Below are 18,155 nucleotides of genomic sequence, written 5' to 3'. Positions count from 1 at the left end.
ATAGCCTTTTTGTTTTATCTCTCTGTTCAGTGTGCTTCGTGTCTTTGGGTGAATGACTAAATAGTGCTTTGTTCTTAAAAAAAACAAACTGTTTTTGAGTCACTCTCATCAGCTGTTATAGGTTCCCAGATGAAAAGGGCTAGAAGGTACCTGTGATGGGTTGGAACACAGAAACCCCCCTGGGAACTGCCAACTAATGTGCCAAGACTACTTCTGCCCCTGCTTTCTCTGCCAGCTTGGTACTCCAGCACCCTGTCCTGTTGAGCCAGACACACCAGTCTGCTCCAACACAGACCCAGGGTACGTCTACACTACGGGATTATTCCGATTTTACACAAACCGGTTTTGAAAAACAGATTGTATAAAATCGAGTACACGCGGCCACACTAAGCACATTAATTCAGCGGTGTGCGTCCATGTACCAAGGCTAGCATCGATTTCTGGAGCGTTGTACTCTGGGTAGCTATCCCGTAGCTATCCCATAGTTCCCGCAGTCTCCCTCAAACACTGGAATTCTGGGTTGAGATTCCAATGCATGATGGTGCAAAAACAGTGTCACGGGTGATTCTGGGTAAATGTCATCACTCATTCCTTCCTCCATGAAAGCAACGGATGACAATCATTTCGCGCCCTTTTTCCCTGGATTGCCCTGGCAGACGCCATAGCATGGCAACCATGGAGCCAGTTTTGCCTTTTGTCACTGTCACCGCATCTATCAGCAGCATGCAGTAGACATAGGGTGACACTGAAAAAAGTCAAGAAACTATTTTTTTCCCCCCTTTTCTTTCACGGGGGGGAGAGGGGTGGTAAATTGACGACATATACTCTGAACCACCCCGGACAATGTGTTTGACCCTACGGGCATTGGGAGCTCAGCCAAGAACACAAATGATTTTCAGAGACTGCGGGGACTGTGGGATAGCTGGAGTCCTCAGTACCCCCTCCCTCCCTCCATGAGTATCCATTTGATTCTTTCGCTTTCCGTTATGCTTGTCACACAGCACTGTGCTGTGGACTCTGTATCATAGCCTGGAGATTTTTTCAAATGCTTTTTCTCATTTCGTCTTCTGTAATGGAGCTGTGATAGAACAGATTTGTCTCCCCATACAGCAATTAGATCCAGTCTCTCCCGTACAGTCCACGCTAGAGCTCTTTTTGGATTTGGGACTGCATCGCCACCGGTGCTGATCAGAGCTCCACGCTTGGCAAACAGGAAATGAAATTCAAAAGTTCGTGGGGCTCTTCCTGTCTACCTGGCCAGTGCATCCAAGTTCGGATTGCTGTCCAGAGCGGTCACAATGGTGCACTGTGGGATACCGCCTGGAGGGCCAATACCGTCGATTTGCGGCCACACTAACCCTAATCCGATATGGAAATACCGATTTCAGCGCTACTCCTCTCGTCGGGGAGGAGTAGAGACACTGGTTTAAAGAGCCCTTTATATCGATATAAAGGGCCTCGTTGTGTGGACAGGTGCAGCATTAAGTTGGTTTAACGCTGCTAAAATCGGTTTAAACGCATAGCGTAGACCAGGCCCCAGTGTCTGAACCACATTCCCCAAAGCTGCAGACTTAACAGAAAGCAACTTAACAAGTGTTCCTGTCTTTAACACTCAGATGCCTAACTCCCAATGGCATTCAAACCCCAAATAAATCCATTTACCTTGCATAAAGTTTATACAGGGTAAACTCATAAATTGTTTGCCGTCTATAACACTGCTAGAGAGATATGCACATACTCTGGGTTAATTAATAAGTAAAAAGTGATTTTATTAAATACAGAAAGTAGGATTTAAGTGGTTCCAAGTAGTAACAGAGAGAAAAAAAGTGAATTACTAAGTAAAATAAAACAAAACACGCAAGCCTGAGTCTAATATAGTAAGAAGACTGAATACAGACAAACTCTCACCCTCTGTGGTGTTCCCGTAAGCTTCCTTTTACAGACTAGTCTTCTTCTAGTCTGGGTCCAGCAATCACTCACACCCCCTGTAGTTACAGTCCTTTGTTCTAGTTTCTTTCAGGTATCCTTGGGGGTGGAGAGGCTCTCTCTTGAGCCAGCTGAAGACAAAATGGAGGGGCCTCCCAGGGATTTAAGTAGACTCTCTCTTGTGGGTGGAGACCCCTTCCTCTCTCCTATGCAAAGTCCAGCTTCAAGATGGAGTTTTGGAGTCACCTGGGCAAGTTATATGTCCATGCATGACTCAGTTTTTACAGGCAGCATCCATTGTTTACATGCTACCTTGAACATCCTCAGGTAGACTTCTTATGAGGATTGGCACTTTCCAAGATTCATTGTCCTTTAAGTGTTTCTTGATTGGCCACTTAATTTGCACATTCCGTTCTCAAGAAGCTGACCAAATGCTTTACTAGGCTACTTGGAAATCAAGCAAGTACACAGCCAATATTCATAACTTTGAATACAATGACACATGCATACAAATAGGATGAATAGATTCAGTAGATCGGGGTAGGCAACCTATGGCACGCGTGCCAAAGGCGGCACACAAGCTGATTTTCAGTGGCACTCACATTGCCCGGGTCCTGGCCACTGGTCTGGGGGGCCTCTGCATTTTAATTTAATTTAAAATGAAGCTTTTTAAACATTTTAAAAATCTTATTTACTTTACATACAACAATAGTTTAGTTATATATTATAGACTTCTAGAAAGAGACCTTCTAAAAACATTAAAATGTATTACTGGCACGCGGAACCTTAAATTACAGTGAATAAATGAAGACTCAGCACTCCACTTCTGAAAGGTTGCTGACCCCTGCAATAGATCATAACCTTTACAGAGATATGTTACATGGCATATGTAGCATAAAACATATTCCAGTTATGTCATATAAATACATTCATAAGCATATTTGCATGAAACCTTATGGGGTGCACCGTCACAGTGCCAAACTCTGTTTAGGTTGCAGCCTCCGAGCTTATCACCTGTGTTAACCCGACAGCCCCGAGATCCAGTCTAGAAATGGTAGGACCATAGGGCTCCACGCAGAGAGGTATGAAGGTAATGAAATCTGCCTCCACAGGGGTGCACTTAAGAGGAACTGAAAGAGTTCTGAAGTGTGATTTGCCCCATAACCTTGACAGTGAGTAAAATATTTGTACCTCTGCTGTCAGATCTTTAGAGAAACTGCTGCCATCTTTATACTACATAATTCAAGAAGTGGGGGAAATCAGTTGACAGGCTACCCTCTTAGCGCCTGCTATTGTTTAGAATAGCATTAGTGAGAAAAGTTTGTCCTACCTAGCACCTCCTGGAGCATTATTAATTATTTGCAAGGCCTACAGGTCCCAATCAAGATCAGGCCATCATTGTGTTAGGCAAGGTCCAAATGCATTGTAAGAGACAGTCTTTGCCCAAAAGAGATCACTTAGACAAGCCAAATAAGGGTGAGAAGGAAATTAGAGAAGAAAGTAAAGTGACTTGCCCAGTCAGTCCAATCCACTAGACCACACTGCCTCTCTGCTTCCAGTGGAAGCTGAATGTTCGGGACCTCCTTCACAACAGTCCAGAAAAATGGGTCTGTTGTTTCCATTGAAGACAATGGCACCTCTCTCCAGCTTCAAGGGGAGTATGAAGATAATGAAGTGGAGAGTTTTTTGGAAGTTCTGTTGGTGCACAACTCTATAATCAGACATCCTACAGTGTATTGTAGCACATATCAGATTATACAATTCAAATATAGTCTCAGTTACACAGCATCAGCTAATGAAATTCCTCCCTTATTTCAAACCTTTGTTTGGATAAATGACTCAAGATCCAATTCAATAAAAGTGTTAGAGAACAGATATAAAAGCTTGGAATACATACAGGGCCCTACCAAATTCACTGTCCACTATGGTCAATTTCACAGTCAAAGGATTTTTTAAATAATCAGTTTCATGGTTTCAGATGTTTACATCTGAAATTTCAGCTTTGTAACCATGGGGGTCCCAACCCAAAAGTGGATTGGGGGCGTGTGTGTCCGTAATGCTACTGTAGGGGGGGTATGGGATTGCCACCCTTACTTCTGTGGAGCTGAAAGCAGCATTCCTGCAGGTGAATGAATGTAGAGTATGAAGTGAGCAAGTATGGTGGAGAGGGAATGAGAATCCACATATGTACATGAGAGACAGTCTATCTCTAGTAGCTTTAACCCAAATCTCATTCAGAAACTATGCACAATTCTGCCTCCTTGGGTGTATGCATTATGAAACAAGCTAAATAAATGGGCACATACTAGTTTTTCCATAGGACCCCTGCTGGGCTGGGAATCAGGAGGCCCTGGCTTCTAATCCTGACTTTGCCACCAATTCACTATGAAGACTCAGGCAAATCACTTTTGCTTTTCTGTTTGGTTCCCCAGCTATAAGACAGATAGTGAGCACGCATAAATTTCTTTAAATATGTTCTGGGTACTTGTACAATCCATATAAAATCACAATGCACAAATAGAACTAATGTCCCAAGAATTAGACAGATTCCAAAGCCACACATAACTATATGCTTTACATACCTATGTGACCCTCACCATGGTATCTGAGACCTCACAGTCTTTAATGTATTTATCCTTTCCACACCTCTGTGAGGTAGGAAACTGCTGTTATCCTCCTTTAACTGACGGGGGATGGAGGCACAGAAACCAAACAACCTGCCCAGGGTCAGACAGGGGAATCTGTTACAGAGCGAGGAACTAAACTCCCTGGCTAGCATGCTGACCACTGGACCAGCCTTACTCTAAATAGTCAAGGCAAGCAGAGAGGATGAACAGAGAGGTGAAGTGACTTGCCCCTGGTCACACAGCAGCATAGACCTTCAGTGCTCAAGACAGAAGTGCAGGGGAAGGTTGGACGGGTCAAGGGATACAGGAGATTGAGACAGTATGCTTGAAAGGACTGAGAGGAGAGGGTACTTACATGCCTTATGAGGTGTGCCAATGTCCGTACAGTGCTTTGAACATACAAAGTGCTGTTAAGTATGCTGAAACATCAAGCCCTAGATGTATCAAGCTGGGCATGCAACCACTAAACACCTAAAATTAATGGACTTAAATCTCACTGTGTCTCAGTTCCCCATCTGTAAAACCCCTACCTAGCTCACAAGAGTCTGGAGAAGACAAACTCATTAATGGCCATTGGGTTCAGCTACTGTGGTGAAAAGACCATGAGGAAATTAATAATTCTGTATCCAGTGCAGGGTTTGGATGTGTGCACTAAGTATGGCCTGGGCCCACAAACTGAATAATGAATATAAAGAAATACAAAAACAAAACAGCTGCTTCATTCTCAGCACACAGTCCATCCTGTGCACTGAATGAGGCAGGGGCCCTGTGTAAAACAAACAGCATGTGATCATACAATTACAGACTGTACCATAATGCATAGACAGAAGGGGGCCAAGCTAAGGTTGCACAGGTGACCTTAATTCTAGCATTTCCTAATTTTGGAGTGCTTGACCTTTGCAACCTTAAAGTTTTCAGTGCAGTTTTTTGGAGATGTAATATACACTATGCCCTAGATAGTTGTCTGAGTTGGTATAGCCCAGAGGTGGGCAAACTATGGCCACATCCGGCCCGCAGGACTGTCCTGCCTGGCCCCTGAGCTTCCGGCCCCTCCCCCGCCATCCTTCTCCACCACAGTCACACTGCCACGCAGGCAGCGCTCTGGGCAGCATGTTCCTGCCAAGCAGAGCGCAACGTGTCTGGATCCGACCAGGTGGCACGGCTGCCAGACATGCTGCTCTGAGCGGCATGGTAAGGGGGCTGGGACTGGGGGGTTGGATAAGGGGTGGAGGGTCCCAGGGAGCAGTCAGGGGACAGGGGGCGGTTGGACGGGGCAGAGGTTCTGGGGGGCTGTCACGGGATGGGAGGGGGGGTGGATAAGCAGGGGACTCCTGGGGGGGTCCTGTCAGAGGACGAGGGTGTTGATAGGGGTCAAAGCAGTCAGGAGACTGGGAGAAGGGGGTTGGATAGGGGATGAGGTCCTGGGGGCGGTTAGGGCCGGGGGGGGGAGGGGGCCTGGGAGAGGGTGGTTAGGGACAAGAAGCAAGGGGGGTTGGATGGGGGCAGGATCCCAGGAGGGGGCAGTTAGGGGACAAGAAGCAGGGGGGATTGGATAGGTCAGGGATTCTAAGGGTGGCAGTCAGGGGGTGGGAAGTGGGAGGGGTCAGATAGGGGCCAGGGGCCAGGCTGTTTGGGGAGGCACAGCCCTCCCTACCAGGCCCTCCATACAGTTTTGCAAACCCAATGTGGCCCTTGGGCCAAAAAGTTTGCCCACCCCCGGTATAGCCCAATATTAGGGTGGTGCAGCATACTCTGTCCTCTTCCCCACACAGTATATGAGTCATGGCTAAGGCTAATCCTTCATCTGATCCCCTTCTGGAACATTGTACACATGGGGGAATAACTAGTGAACTATCCTTGAGCTCTCTTGAGCAGTTCTATCCAGCCATTTACTGCACCCCTACCCTCATGCCCAGGAAGAATCTAGACAATCACACACACACACAATTTTATACATAGCTAAGGATACACACATGTATTCATTCACATATGTCTTTTCCAAAAAAAGTATAAATCAAACAAGTTATTTTTTACATCATGCTCAGTTGCAGGCATAAAGAGAAAAAATTATTCTAAACAAACGTGTAAGGAGGCAGATGTCAATTTATTTTTTAGCTGCAAGCTGATATATTCCACTGTAAATTTACACAACTAAAAGTATTTTTTGGCACTCTGCACTATATGTATTAGCAATAAATTCAGAGAGTTTGAGATTAGCATCAGCATAATTGGTACTGGATCCTGGCTCCATAGTTAATCTATTCTGCTTGATTAATGGTACAGAAGGCGTAAGTCTTGATATTTTTTGTACTTGTATTTTATATGGAAGGTCTCCAATGCCCCAAGCTGTTAAACTTTGGCATGAAAATGGTTATTGCTATTGGAGCAACTAAAGAAAGTTTACAATAAGTATTATAATTAATTTAATCTGAAAAATCCATCATCCACAAATCAGGCACACTGAAAACAAATTTAAATTTCTGTAATCCGATACAGTATTTTACATTCATATTTCTGGATTTATTCTGACCCAGCTGACCAATCTTTTAAGAATCAAAATGAATCTGGGATTGTGCAATTGTATGATTATTCCCTGCAATACAACTTTTACTTTATTACAGACTAGTTGGAGAAAATTTGAAGAGATCTCGGTTCAAAACATACAATACTTGCTAGCATGGCTATATAGATTCATAACTTCATAACTGAAATGCCAAACTATAGAATTTAGAAAATACTTTTACAACCCAAAAGCACTGGTTTTGGAAGGGCTACGTTGCCACTAATTCAGTTTTGTTTTGTAGAAAGTTTGTAATGAGACCAAAGCACACATTTTTCACACTACTGATTCACAAAGAAGGTACAGATACCCCAGTGAATAATTAAACCAGGGTAAGGAAAATAAAGGGTCTTTTGTTTTTAATGATCTTAAAGTTTATTAAGTTATTCAAGATTTTTGCTGTGGTTAATAAGAGCATACCCAGTCGATTAACATACTGGGCGCCCACTGCTGCAATCCATAACTTTGATAAAAACATTTTGGGGTTAACACAGCTGTCTGATTGTTCATTCATCAAATATTCTTGACTAAAATCATTAAACTAAACCATGTTTATAATCTGTTAATAAGGCTATTCTAGATCAGCATTCAGAAAGCTTTTAAAGCCTATGATATTTGATGACAAAACTAAAAATAAGCTATTGCCCCAAGAGACATTAAACTTAAAAAGAAAAAAAATCTGCTATGGACACAAACCATTTATGTCACTACTCTTGAAGTAAAATATTATGCCAAACCAAAATTCAGGGTTTGTTGGTTTGGTTTGGTTTTTGACATGAGTTTCTAAAAGTAGGTAAAATAATTGAAGAGCATTTCCTTCTACGCCTTAAATTTAGTTTAATTAAATTACTAGAGAATTTACTTATGAGTAATATATAAATTCTACTCTTACAGTCTCATCTAATAAATTAGTGTCAGTCAGCCTATATGCCACAATACGAGACTAAGGAAGCTTAAGATGCAATACAATTGTTAAGGAAAACTAATGACAATATTAGTTAAAAACTTGTAACAGCAATATGCAGGTGTATATTTATTTGTTTCTTCACGTTTCTGAACTACACTTATAGGTGCTCATACAATGTTCTGCCTGCCTAGCTCCATCAACTAAAAAAATCACCAACCAAATAATGGGTTGCCCATCAACATACCACCTCAGCCAACCCCCTTCTCAACAGCCTTGGTGAGCAAAGGAAAAAGAGGGTTTTACCCAAGGTTAACAAATCAGTGCACTGATAGACTAAGCCTAGGTCTACAATGGGGGAGGAGTCGACCTAAGATACACAACTTCAGCTACGCAAATAGGGTAGCTGAAGTCAGCGTATCTTAGGTCAATTTACCTGGCCATGAGGACAGCAGCGAGTCGACTGCTGCCGCTCCCCCGTCGACTCCACTTCCGCCTCTTGCACATGGTGGTGTTCCGGAGTTGATGGCAGAGCGATCAGGGATTGATTTTATCACACCTACACTAGACGAGATAAATCGATCCCCAATAGATCAATCACTACCTGCCAATCCGGCGCGTAGTGTAGACATACTCTTAGATGAGAGCTCCAGTTGGAGTGCCTCTGCTGATTTCAACAGTGGCTGTAATATGAAAGCAGCCTCTGCTTGTTGGGCCTTTGGATCAAGCCTTTTTTTCCCTTGTGGGGGCTGCTTATCTAATGGGTAACATCCAAAAAGAATCTCAAGTAAAGGGTCCTGGAAAATACTGTCTTCTGTGGATACTTGAGCAAAGTCAGTGTTCTGCAATGTAACTAGGGCCATAACAAATTGATGGCCATGGAAAACAGCTCACAGACTGTGAAATCTGGTCTTTTGTGTGCTTTTACCCTATATTATACAGATTTCATGGGGGAGACCAGCATTTCTCAAATTGATAACCCAAAAGAGAGTTGCAGGGGGTGTCGCAAGGTTACTTCTGCGCTGCCTTCAGAGTTGGGCGGCTGGAGAGTAGTGGCTGTTGGCCAGGCACCCAGCTCTGAAGGCAGCACCTCGCCAGAAGCAGAAGCAGCGCAGAAAGGTGACAATACCATATCATGCCACCCTACCCTTTCTTCTGCATTGCTGCCTTCAGAGCTGAGAAGCCAGAGAGTGGTGACTGCTGACTGAGGGCCCAGCTCCGCAGGCAGCAGCATAGAAGTAAGAGAAGCAGTACTGCAACCCCCCCTACAAGAACCTTGTGACACCCCCTCAGCTCCTTTTTGGGTCAGGACCCCTACAATTACAACACCATGACATTTCAGATTTAAGTAGCCAAAATCATGAAATTTTTAAAATCCTATGACTGTGAAATTGACCAAAATGGACTGTGAATTTGGTAGGGCCCTAAATATAACTCAGGGGCTTTTCCTAGGTCCTTCTTTTGCCCATCACGTTACTGACAGCTAGAGCTGGGTGAAGTTTTTCAACCTAAACTATTTTTTTTTGGTGTGAAAAAAGCAGATTTAGTGACATTCACACATTTCACAAATTCATGTTGATTCCGCCGCATTGCCTTGGTAAATAAAATAAATAAATTTGAACCTCCCCCCCAATCAAAATTTCATTTCAAATCATTTCAAAATGAACTGTTTTAGTATTATTCAGAATTATTTTATCTATAAATTGTTTAATTAAAAATATTAATGATTAAAAACATTAAATATTGCTCAAAATCTAAACAAAACATTTTGTTCAACCCAAACTAATTTTCTTTCAAGTATATGATTCACCACAAATTTTGAAAAAAAATTGTTTTCAGTTCTTTTGGAAATTGAAATTTTTATTTTTCAGAAATGACAGTGAACCAGAAAAATCCAATATTCACACAGCTCTACTGATCACCAACGTCCCTACTGAAAAGGGTGCTGCAGTAAAGCAGGGTGGTTGGAACAGTTTAAGGTACACATGGTACATCTCTGTTCCTTGCCAAATGACTCTCACCAACATCTACTGTAAACAAAACATGTGTCAGTCTCTAAACCAGCCTGGTGGGGCTGCCAGAAGCTTATGGATTAATGTCTCACTCTATGATATAGGGTGTTATCCTGCCCCACTGAAGTCAATGGGAGCTTTAGCAGTGATTTCGGTGAGTACAGAATCAAGCCCATACCAAAGAGCTACTTACAGTACTTACCTTTCCTACTCCTTCATCCAATTCCTATTAGATTTTACTGCCCTGCTTTCCCTGCTACTGACTTCTGCCCCCCTCCCCACCTCTTTCTCCTTGCTTATAAGTTTGGTCTCGGGGGAAAAAATAAAAAGACCTTAGTACATGTTTCATCTTTCAGGGCATAAACAAAAACTGGCACTAAACATGAGTGTTCTAATGCCTTCCTCCAAATTACTTCCCTCCATCATCGTCCTAGTATGATTAAATACTTTGGTCCTTTCTCTTGCAAGCTCTGAATAAACATTAACTAATCTTCACTACACTCCTGTGAGCTAATTTATGTTTCTATTTATTAAATAGAGAAAGACTAAGAAGATAGAATTTCCTAGGCTACCCAACAAGTCAATCTCTGTCAAGTTCTTCATCCATTGAAGTAGTTCACCCTTGTACTACCCCTACTGTGATCCTAGTTTACTCTTTTGTGCTGAGCCATATCACAAGTGTTACTGAAGCCCTTGTAAGTTTTCTGCACTTTAACTTCTCATTTTCTCTAGCAAACTAATTCCGTCAGATTTTCAGGAACTTTCTGCCTCTTGTAAGTATACATTATACTGAACAAAATTTCTTCCAGCCAACCAGAATGCCGGAAAATGTACTGACTCATTAAAAAGTGCTTTAAAAAAAAAGAAGTTACAAAAAAATTGAAGGGTGGATGCCAAATCACATTTCAAACAAAATTTCTTTCCCCATTTTACCTAAACAGTACCTCAACATCTTAGTTTACTAAATTTAAACAGCAATTCTGTTTTTATTCAGTCAGTTTCACTTTCGAGTTCTCTGCTACAATATTTAGAATGCAAACAGTGCTGACCAATGCTTGCTTAAAAACAACATTATCTCCTGTCTTAAGTAAAACCATAAGCTCTTTGAGGCAAGATTCTAATGATCCTGTTCCTTGAAGTACCTTGCACTTTTGGGCATTGTAAAAATAAATACATAAGAGCAATAATAATTGTGATGTTAGGCATAGTAGAAGCTCATTTTTATAATTTTATTCAAATTTGACATAAAAGATCAAGTTATTTATGAGCATACAAGCAAAAATTGCCTAAAAGCCACTTGCCACTAAAAAAGTAATCGATATACAGGAAAACTGTGTTTTAATTAATTTCCTATTTTCTGATTAGCTGCACCAATCCAGCAGTGCTGAGCTCTACCATGGTGCCATCCTAGAATACATCCATCTGGAAGATAAAAGAATCTAAGTAGGTGTTTTAGAAATTTTAGAATCTTCCTCTCTCAAACACACACTTGGATCCATAGCAATGTCAGGAAAACATCCACTTTTGCCAAATAATGGTGCGTAACCACTTCTAACATGAATATCATGGCTTCAGTGAGTTTTCTTAGCTGATGCAGAGACCATTACTGAAGAACAAACTTGAATTCTATTAATGTTCACTTAACTCAAATTTTAACTTTGGATCCCTAAATTGAACTCCCAGAATACTGCCCATTCAGTATAGGTATAATAAATCTTTAACCTCCTGAAGCTTCTCTGCATAATTTCTTGTATCCTTCATTCAGGTTAGTTCCTCAAAGCTTCTGTCTGCAACTATTTTAGTACTGAGAAAATGGAGGTACTTACCTCACTTATGGCAATGCTATATTATATTACCGTTAGTTCATCAATGGTGTTTCCAGAAATTTCAAATCTGTTGCAGCTCTCCTTCTCTGAAGAATTCTTGAACACACTAAGTACATGTCCTTTGTGGAGTGCTCAAACATTCTAATCTCTTGGCCACTGCATAAGACGAGTAGTCAAGCATGACTTCTTGTGTTGGCTCCAAGAGATACAGGAGACAAACAGGTTGATTGCCAAAAATATCCCAAGCGTGCACATATTACAAAGCTCTGGATTAAGCCACATTATGAAGAGAAACATTAAAAGAATATTGACAGAGATCGTTAATTTCATGCTCATGGATGTGACATTTTCCAGATTTTCTTCAAGATTCTTTGTGTTTCCCTTGATGTATAGCTGAATCAGGTATCCTAAATGCTTGTTAGCACTGAAGTAAAACTTTTTGTGTGTTTTGTAACCGACACAGTGTAGACTTTCAGGGAGTCCGGAGTAGGCACACTTCATTTGCTCTCTCCTTGATGTACTTAACTCTTCATGCACCACCTTCCTTTTTCCTCTCCTAAGTGTTCTACATTTTTAACTTCCAGGTTTCCGAGCTCAGTACTGTGTACCCATTCATATATGCCTGTAACTATATCCCCCTTGAATATTTGGCACTCCCTTGTTCATCCACAATGGTATGCTTATGCACAACAATGCGCTGGAAACTTGCAGCTTTGAGACATAGCATAGCCTGCCAGCTAATCTAAATCAGGAACTTTGAAGTATGAGCCAAATGTAAGAGACAAAAACTTTAAAGCAAAAACATATAGCTAAGCATTTGCTTTTGTAGGACTTGAAATATAAAAAGGGGATAGTAATTCTCATAGCATAAACAAACACTCCATGCTTACCTCGCTGCAAGAGCTGTGGTTTTTTACCCTTCCTTCCACTTGCTTATATTAACTGTGTGCCAGCTTAGAAAAGTGTTCAACTCCTTTGCTAGCTACTACACTTAGGGTAAACTGGAAGGGCAGAGATCATATTTTACAAACACAGTCACAGAAACACACCTCATAGCCCAGGAGAAATTTTTTTTTGTTTCGTTGGTTTAAAGAAGAGGTTGCAAAGGTGGAATCTTCCTGGCATGTGCTCAAAGCAAAGAATACACTGGCCTTCCCTTCCACATCATTTTTCTTGTTTAATTGCCAGTTGCTGAAGTTGTGCGTTTAACTTATTTTCCGGCTGGCTCTCCCACAGAGGGAGTCTTTTCAATCGTTTCCTGGAATGGGGATTTCCTTAAAGGGATCAATACGGAGCAGCCCGGTTGGAAGGAAGAACCTCGGACCTAAATATCTGCAATAACGGCCAAGGAAACGCAAACGCAGCTGACTGTGTGCGATTCTTTTGCCGTCCCCAGCGCGCCTCCTCTCAGGCCCCCTGCCCCTCTTTCTCCGAGCAGCCGGGGGATAGATTGCACCGAGGGGAGGTCGCAACCCGTTGTCAGTAGTGTCTCTCTCTGGCCGTGTGTGGAGGTCCTGGGATCCGGTCTCAGACACAAACCTGGCGTTGTTATCCTCGCAGTGCCGATGGATTCCGCGGCTTCAAGCTCCTTTACTGGACACGATTAACAATAAGGGGGTTAAAAACTCCAGGCTCTTCTTCTCATTAGACCTGTGATCGCCTTCAGAGGACCTGTGAGCTGGTCCGTCCATGCCGGGGCTGGGAAGAGGAGCGGCGAGAGCCCGGGTGACACGCTTATCCACGAAAGAAGTTAACTCTGGAGGTAAAACTTTGCTGGCCTAGGGGAGGCGGGGAGGGAAGGCTCCAAAGGCTGCAGCGCCTCAGTTAGATACTGACAGGAGCGCGAGGCTCTAGCAACAGGCGGCGGCACAGCCGGAGCAAAGAGAGGGCAGTAGGACGCGAGTGGCTGATCTGCTTTTGCTGTTCAGGCCACTAGATCCAGTGTCCGTGGGTTCCCCGCCCCCCATCCCCGGGATTCGGAGACAAACCCCAGAGCACGGGCTGGCTTCCCTGTCCCCGAAGCTGGGGAGTTACAAGCGCCCTGAGGCCGCCCCCTGCCCTTCGCTCCCTGGCATAAGTTTACCTTAGGGTTGGTGATGAGCTGGTGCTGGTCCTGGTGCAGCAGCGCCCTGGAGTTGGACTCCGAGTTGTTGACGTAGATCTGGAGGCAGGGGTACAGCGAGGTGCCCTTGCAATCCGTGCCACACGTGAACGTGCATTCAAACAGCTCCCCGATCTGTTGCACCGAGAGCACCGTGCAGTTGGCAGCTTTGCCTTGCAAATCTTGCAAAGCGGGGTTGAGCCAGCAGAAACCCAGGATGAAGAGCGACACGATGCCGGAGACGATCAGGAACAAGCCGAGCCGGATGCTTTTGTCTTCGGCTTCTGTGTACTCGTAAGACACCCTGATTTTCGCCATCTCCCCCTACCACCGGCAAGCGCTGACCCAGCCTGGCAGCAAGAGCAGCAGAGGGGAGGAGGCGGCGATCGGAGACAAACTCCCTCCACTCCAGCTGCCAAGCTCCCCTCCGCCGGGGACCGGAGCTCCCCTGCTGAGGCGAGACGCCGCCGTGCAACTCTTCACTCCCCCCGCATAGTGCAAGGCGGAGGGTGCCAGGCACCAGTGCAAGCCCCCTTCTCTTCCCCCCGAGCTAGAGGTGTTTCCCGACCCTCTCGGCCTCTCCCTCCGCCAATGATCGGAGCTGGCTGGGAGCCTGACAACATCTGCCGGGGGCTAAGCCGCTTAGCGGGAGGGAACTCGCTGCTCCCCCAGCAGCCCCTCATGGCTGGGAGACTCGCCTGCCCAGACCTGACCCCGCTGATCCGCGGCAGCCGGCTGATCCAGCCCCCGGGCGAGGCAATCTCCTCTCGGCACAGCTTGGCCCGGGATTATCTGCCCCCGGAGAGTGTTCCACGAAGCGCCCGATTACTGCTCCGGATTAATGCCGCCGAAAGGCGCTCCTGAGCGGGGGCGAACGCCGGCCGCACCCGGGGCAAGGCAGCGGAGACGGCGGGATCAGCGCCGCACACGTGCGGGTAACTCGCTCGCTCCCAGCCCTCCGCCAGGAGGGGCCTGTGGGGAGCCGCTTCCGCCGAGACACTTTTCATTCAGCGCTTCGATCCGCGACGCCGCCCGGTTGGCTCGGAGCCAGGCCCCGCCCAGCCGCTCGGGGCCCTGCTGCCAATCCAGCCCGCGCTGTGGGGCCCGACGCAGGCCCCCGAGCAGCAAGCGGCGCGTTCAGAGCCCGGGCCCGGAAACCAGCACCCTGGAGCTCAATGGGGGCCTCAGTCCCTGTCAGGCAAGCGGGACTGCTGAGCCCTCGATTGACCCGAGCTGGGAGCAGCCCGCCCGCCCTGGGCCAGGTAATCAGCCTGGCTACAAGAATGTCCCCCCCGGGCGCCGGGAAGACACTAAACCTGGCGCCTAATTCAGGGTAGCGCTAAAGCGGCCCCCGGCGGTGGCTGAGGGCGCTGAGCTCGGTCGCTCCGAAGCACGTTGAGCGCCCTGCGGCCTTTGCACACGGTGCTTTGGAAGGAGGCCGCGGGCTGGCAGCGCAGCCAGAAGCACAGGAGGAGGGGTTGGTACATAGCGTTAGCCTAGGAGAACCCGCCCGGCCCCCGTGCACCCCTGGAAGAGCCTCTGGGGGTGGCTAGGGTTGCCAGCTTTGGCTGGGCGCATTCCTGGAGGGTTCATCACATGACACTCTCTAATTAAAGATTAATGTTTAATTCTTGAGGGGTGGCAATCATGGGTGGCACTCCTTGCTGGGCAGAAGGCTCATTCGACAGACCCTCCCCTACCCCTCAGCGGTGTTCCTGTGCCGATTCAGCAGCAAAAGGACCAACCGTCGTGGGGGGAAGAAATACACAGTTGTGGACGTGCCCACTGCCCTTCCACAGGGGTGGCTCTATGGTTTTTGCCACCCCAAGCACGGCAGTCAGGTGGCCTTCGGCGGCACACCTGCAGGCGGTCTGCTGGTCACATGGATTCGGCAGCATTTCTGCAGGTGACCTACCGGTCCCGCACCTTCGGCGTACCCATTGCCGCCAAAGCTGTGGGACCAGGGGACCTCCTGCAGGCATGCTGCCAAAGGCTGCCTGACTGCCGCCCCCCACGGCTTGCCACCCCAGGCACACACTTGCTGTGCTGGTGCCTGGAGCCGCCCCTGGCCCTTCACCTTAGCTACACTCAACATGGAGATGGAGGGAGATCAAAGCTGCTAAGCTTTCCTTCCCCCCCCCCCCCCAACAGAAAATCAAACCAATGCCCATGTGGCTAACAGCCCAAACTCAGCTTCAAAAAGTAAAATCTTTTACAGGGCTGTGCTCAGAACATAACTGCAAGAATGATAGAACGACGATTCAGGCAATTTTTGAATGTCTAAGGTCACCTTCTGTCACCCACAGCAACTCCACTCCAGAGCAGATTGCCTGATGTAACTGGTAGAAGTAGCAGTTACTGTTTTCCGGTAACCGGCCTTCAGCTTTATTCCAATTTGTGAGATTAATTATGTCCTTTGCATTAGAAGGGGGTTGTAAAAGCAAAGTCTTACTCAATGACGTTTTTTTTTTTATTAAAGTGATCCTGCTAAGTCAATGTGAAATCAGCAGGAAAAACATTTCTATTTGCAAATCTGTTCTAGCCCAGCACGTACTCTACAGGAAAACCTAGCAACCAGAGTTAAACGTAGGTTGTACCCTGCCAAAAAAACATGGCAGTCCAGAAGCCTGGTAAGTCAAGGACAACCATGAAATAAATTCATTGGCAGCAAGGCCAACAAACAAAGACTGGGAAAAACCAAGTCCTGCTAAAGAAAGTACTGCTACAGAAAAGTTTAGCAACCATGTGCATTTGAGTGGCTAAGCAAAAGTTGAATTAAAAAAAGCAATTTATTTTTGTATAATACTGCAGCAAAACAGCAAACATTTATCTTCTAGACACCATTCTCTGTGTCAAGTTGTCTGGTGTTGCAAACAACTGTGAGTGACAACCTCAGGGCAAACTGCCAAGAAACAGGGCAGAGACCACAAACTGGTGGAGTGTTCTATATTTAGATTTCTCTAATCTAACCAAGTATCAACTGTGAACTCCTCAAGCACTACAACCGCTTTACCCTTGCCCCCAAGACAAGCCTGCCTTTGTGATAGACAATCCCTCCTTACACCAAACATCACAACAATATTCAGTTTACTCCCAGTCACAAAGGACCAGTCACTTACCCCAGGTCAAGTGCACCCTGAACTCACCAGACAAAGTTTGTAGTCAATCCTATAATTAGCTAAAGGTTTATTAACTAGGAGAAAATGGGAGTTATTTACAAGATTAAAGCAGATAACCATACACACCAATGAGTTACAGTCTTAGGTTTCAAAGTGTAATAGAAGCAGCTGTAATGTTCAAGCTCTACATGAGCTTTAGGGCTAATCATTCTAAACAGCTGAGGATCTCTTGCTTATCCTTAGAAGTCTTGCCCTCTTCCTGAAGTCCAAGCAGCACAGGGATAATTTCTTCTTGACAGGGATTTTTATTCCCTTTCCCCAGGTCAAACCGTGATAGGGCCAGGGTTTGTGTACATCCCCTCTTCATGGGTGTGCGAGGAGCAATAAGCAAAGTCCTTTGTCCACTGATTTTCCACACTGGTTCATCTAGTGTCTGTAGGGCTTCTTTTGTTGAGCAGGAAATGACCCCTCTTGTGATAAACTAGTATTTCACACTTGGTATTACTTCTCTCCTGACTGTGGGGGATAGCAAACACTTTTATAGTTACAGAGCAAAATATTTAAATATTACCTTATAACATGCTATACAGATATTATAAGTGAGATTAATGCATGCAGCAACTCCAAACATTTCATAAAGTCCAAATACACATATATAAATCTAATACCTACTTTATCAATGCTAACACACAGTTGAGCCAGATGGTTTCCAGTTACGGCTTTTATCAGCATAGCTCAGTGGTTTGAGCATTGGCCTACTAAACCCAGGATTGTGAGCTCAATCCTTGAGGGGGCCATTTGGGGATTGGTCCTGCTTTGAGCAGGGGGTTGGACTAGATGATCTCCTGAGGTCCCTTCCAACCCTAATAATCTATGATTCTCTGATAAAAACCTTGGCATGAGCTGGCACCTGGTCTGCCAGTGTCAAACTCTGCTCCTTCCTTGTGCAGTATCTTAAGTGACTCTGGTAAAAAGTTTTCTGGATGGTTATGTGTGCATGCAGACCAGCAAAAAGAGTAGTTATGGGGTCCATACACAAATTTAATTAAAAGTGCAATCAGATCTAGTGTTTCTGATTAA

General features: G+C 45.2%; 1 protein-coding gene across 2 annotated transcripts in view; it reads right to left on the bottom strand.

Annotated features, from left to right (window-relative positions):
• KCNMB4 (potassium calcium-activated channel subfamily M regulatory beta subunit 4) overlaps positions 1-14,975 on the bottom strand; it is a 42,223-nt gene extending 27,248 nt beyond the window's left edge. For both annotated transcript variants that reach the window (XR_007771989.1, XM_050935929.1), the window contains exon 1: positions 13,939-14,975. Coding sequence is in view for 1 of the 2 variants with exons in the window: in XM_050935929.1 (XP_050791886.1) it covers positions 13,939-14,274 (336 nt within the window). In the remaining variant the exon portion in view is untranslated. The remainder of the gene's footprint in view (positions 1-13,938) is intronic.
• Between the last annotated feature and the right edge of the window lie 3,180 nt (positions 14,976-18,155).

This window comes from Gopherus flavomarginatus, chromosome 1, assembly GCF_025201925.1.
Source record: "Gopherus flavomarginatus isolate rGopFla2 chromosome 1, rGopFla2.mat.asm, whole genome shotgun sequence".
Classification (NCBI taxonomy): Eukaryota; Metazoa; Chordata; order Testudines; family Testudinidae; genus Gopherus; species Gopherus flavomarginatus.
This window is presented reverse-complemented; position numbering and strand designations above follow the sequence as displayed.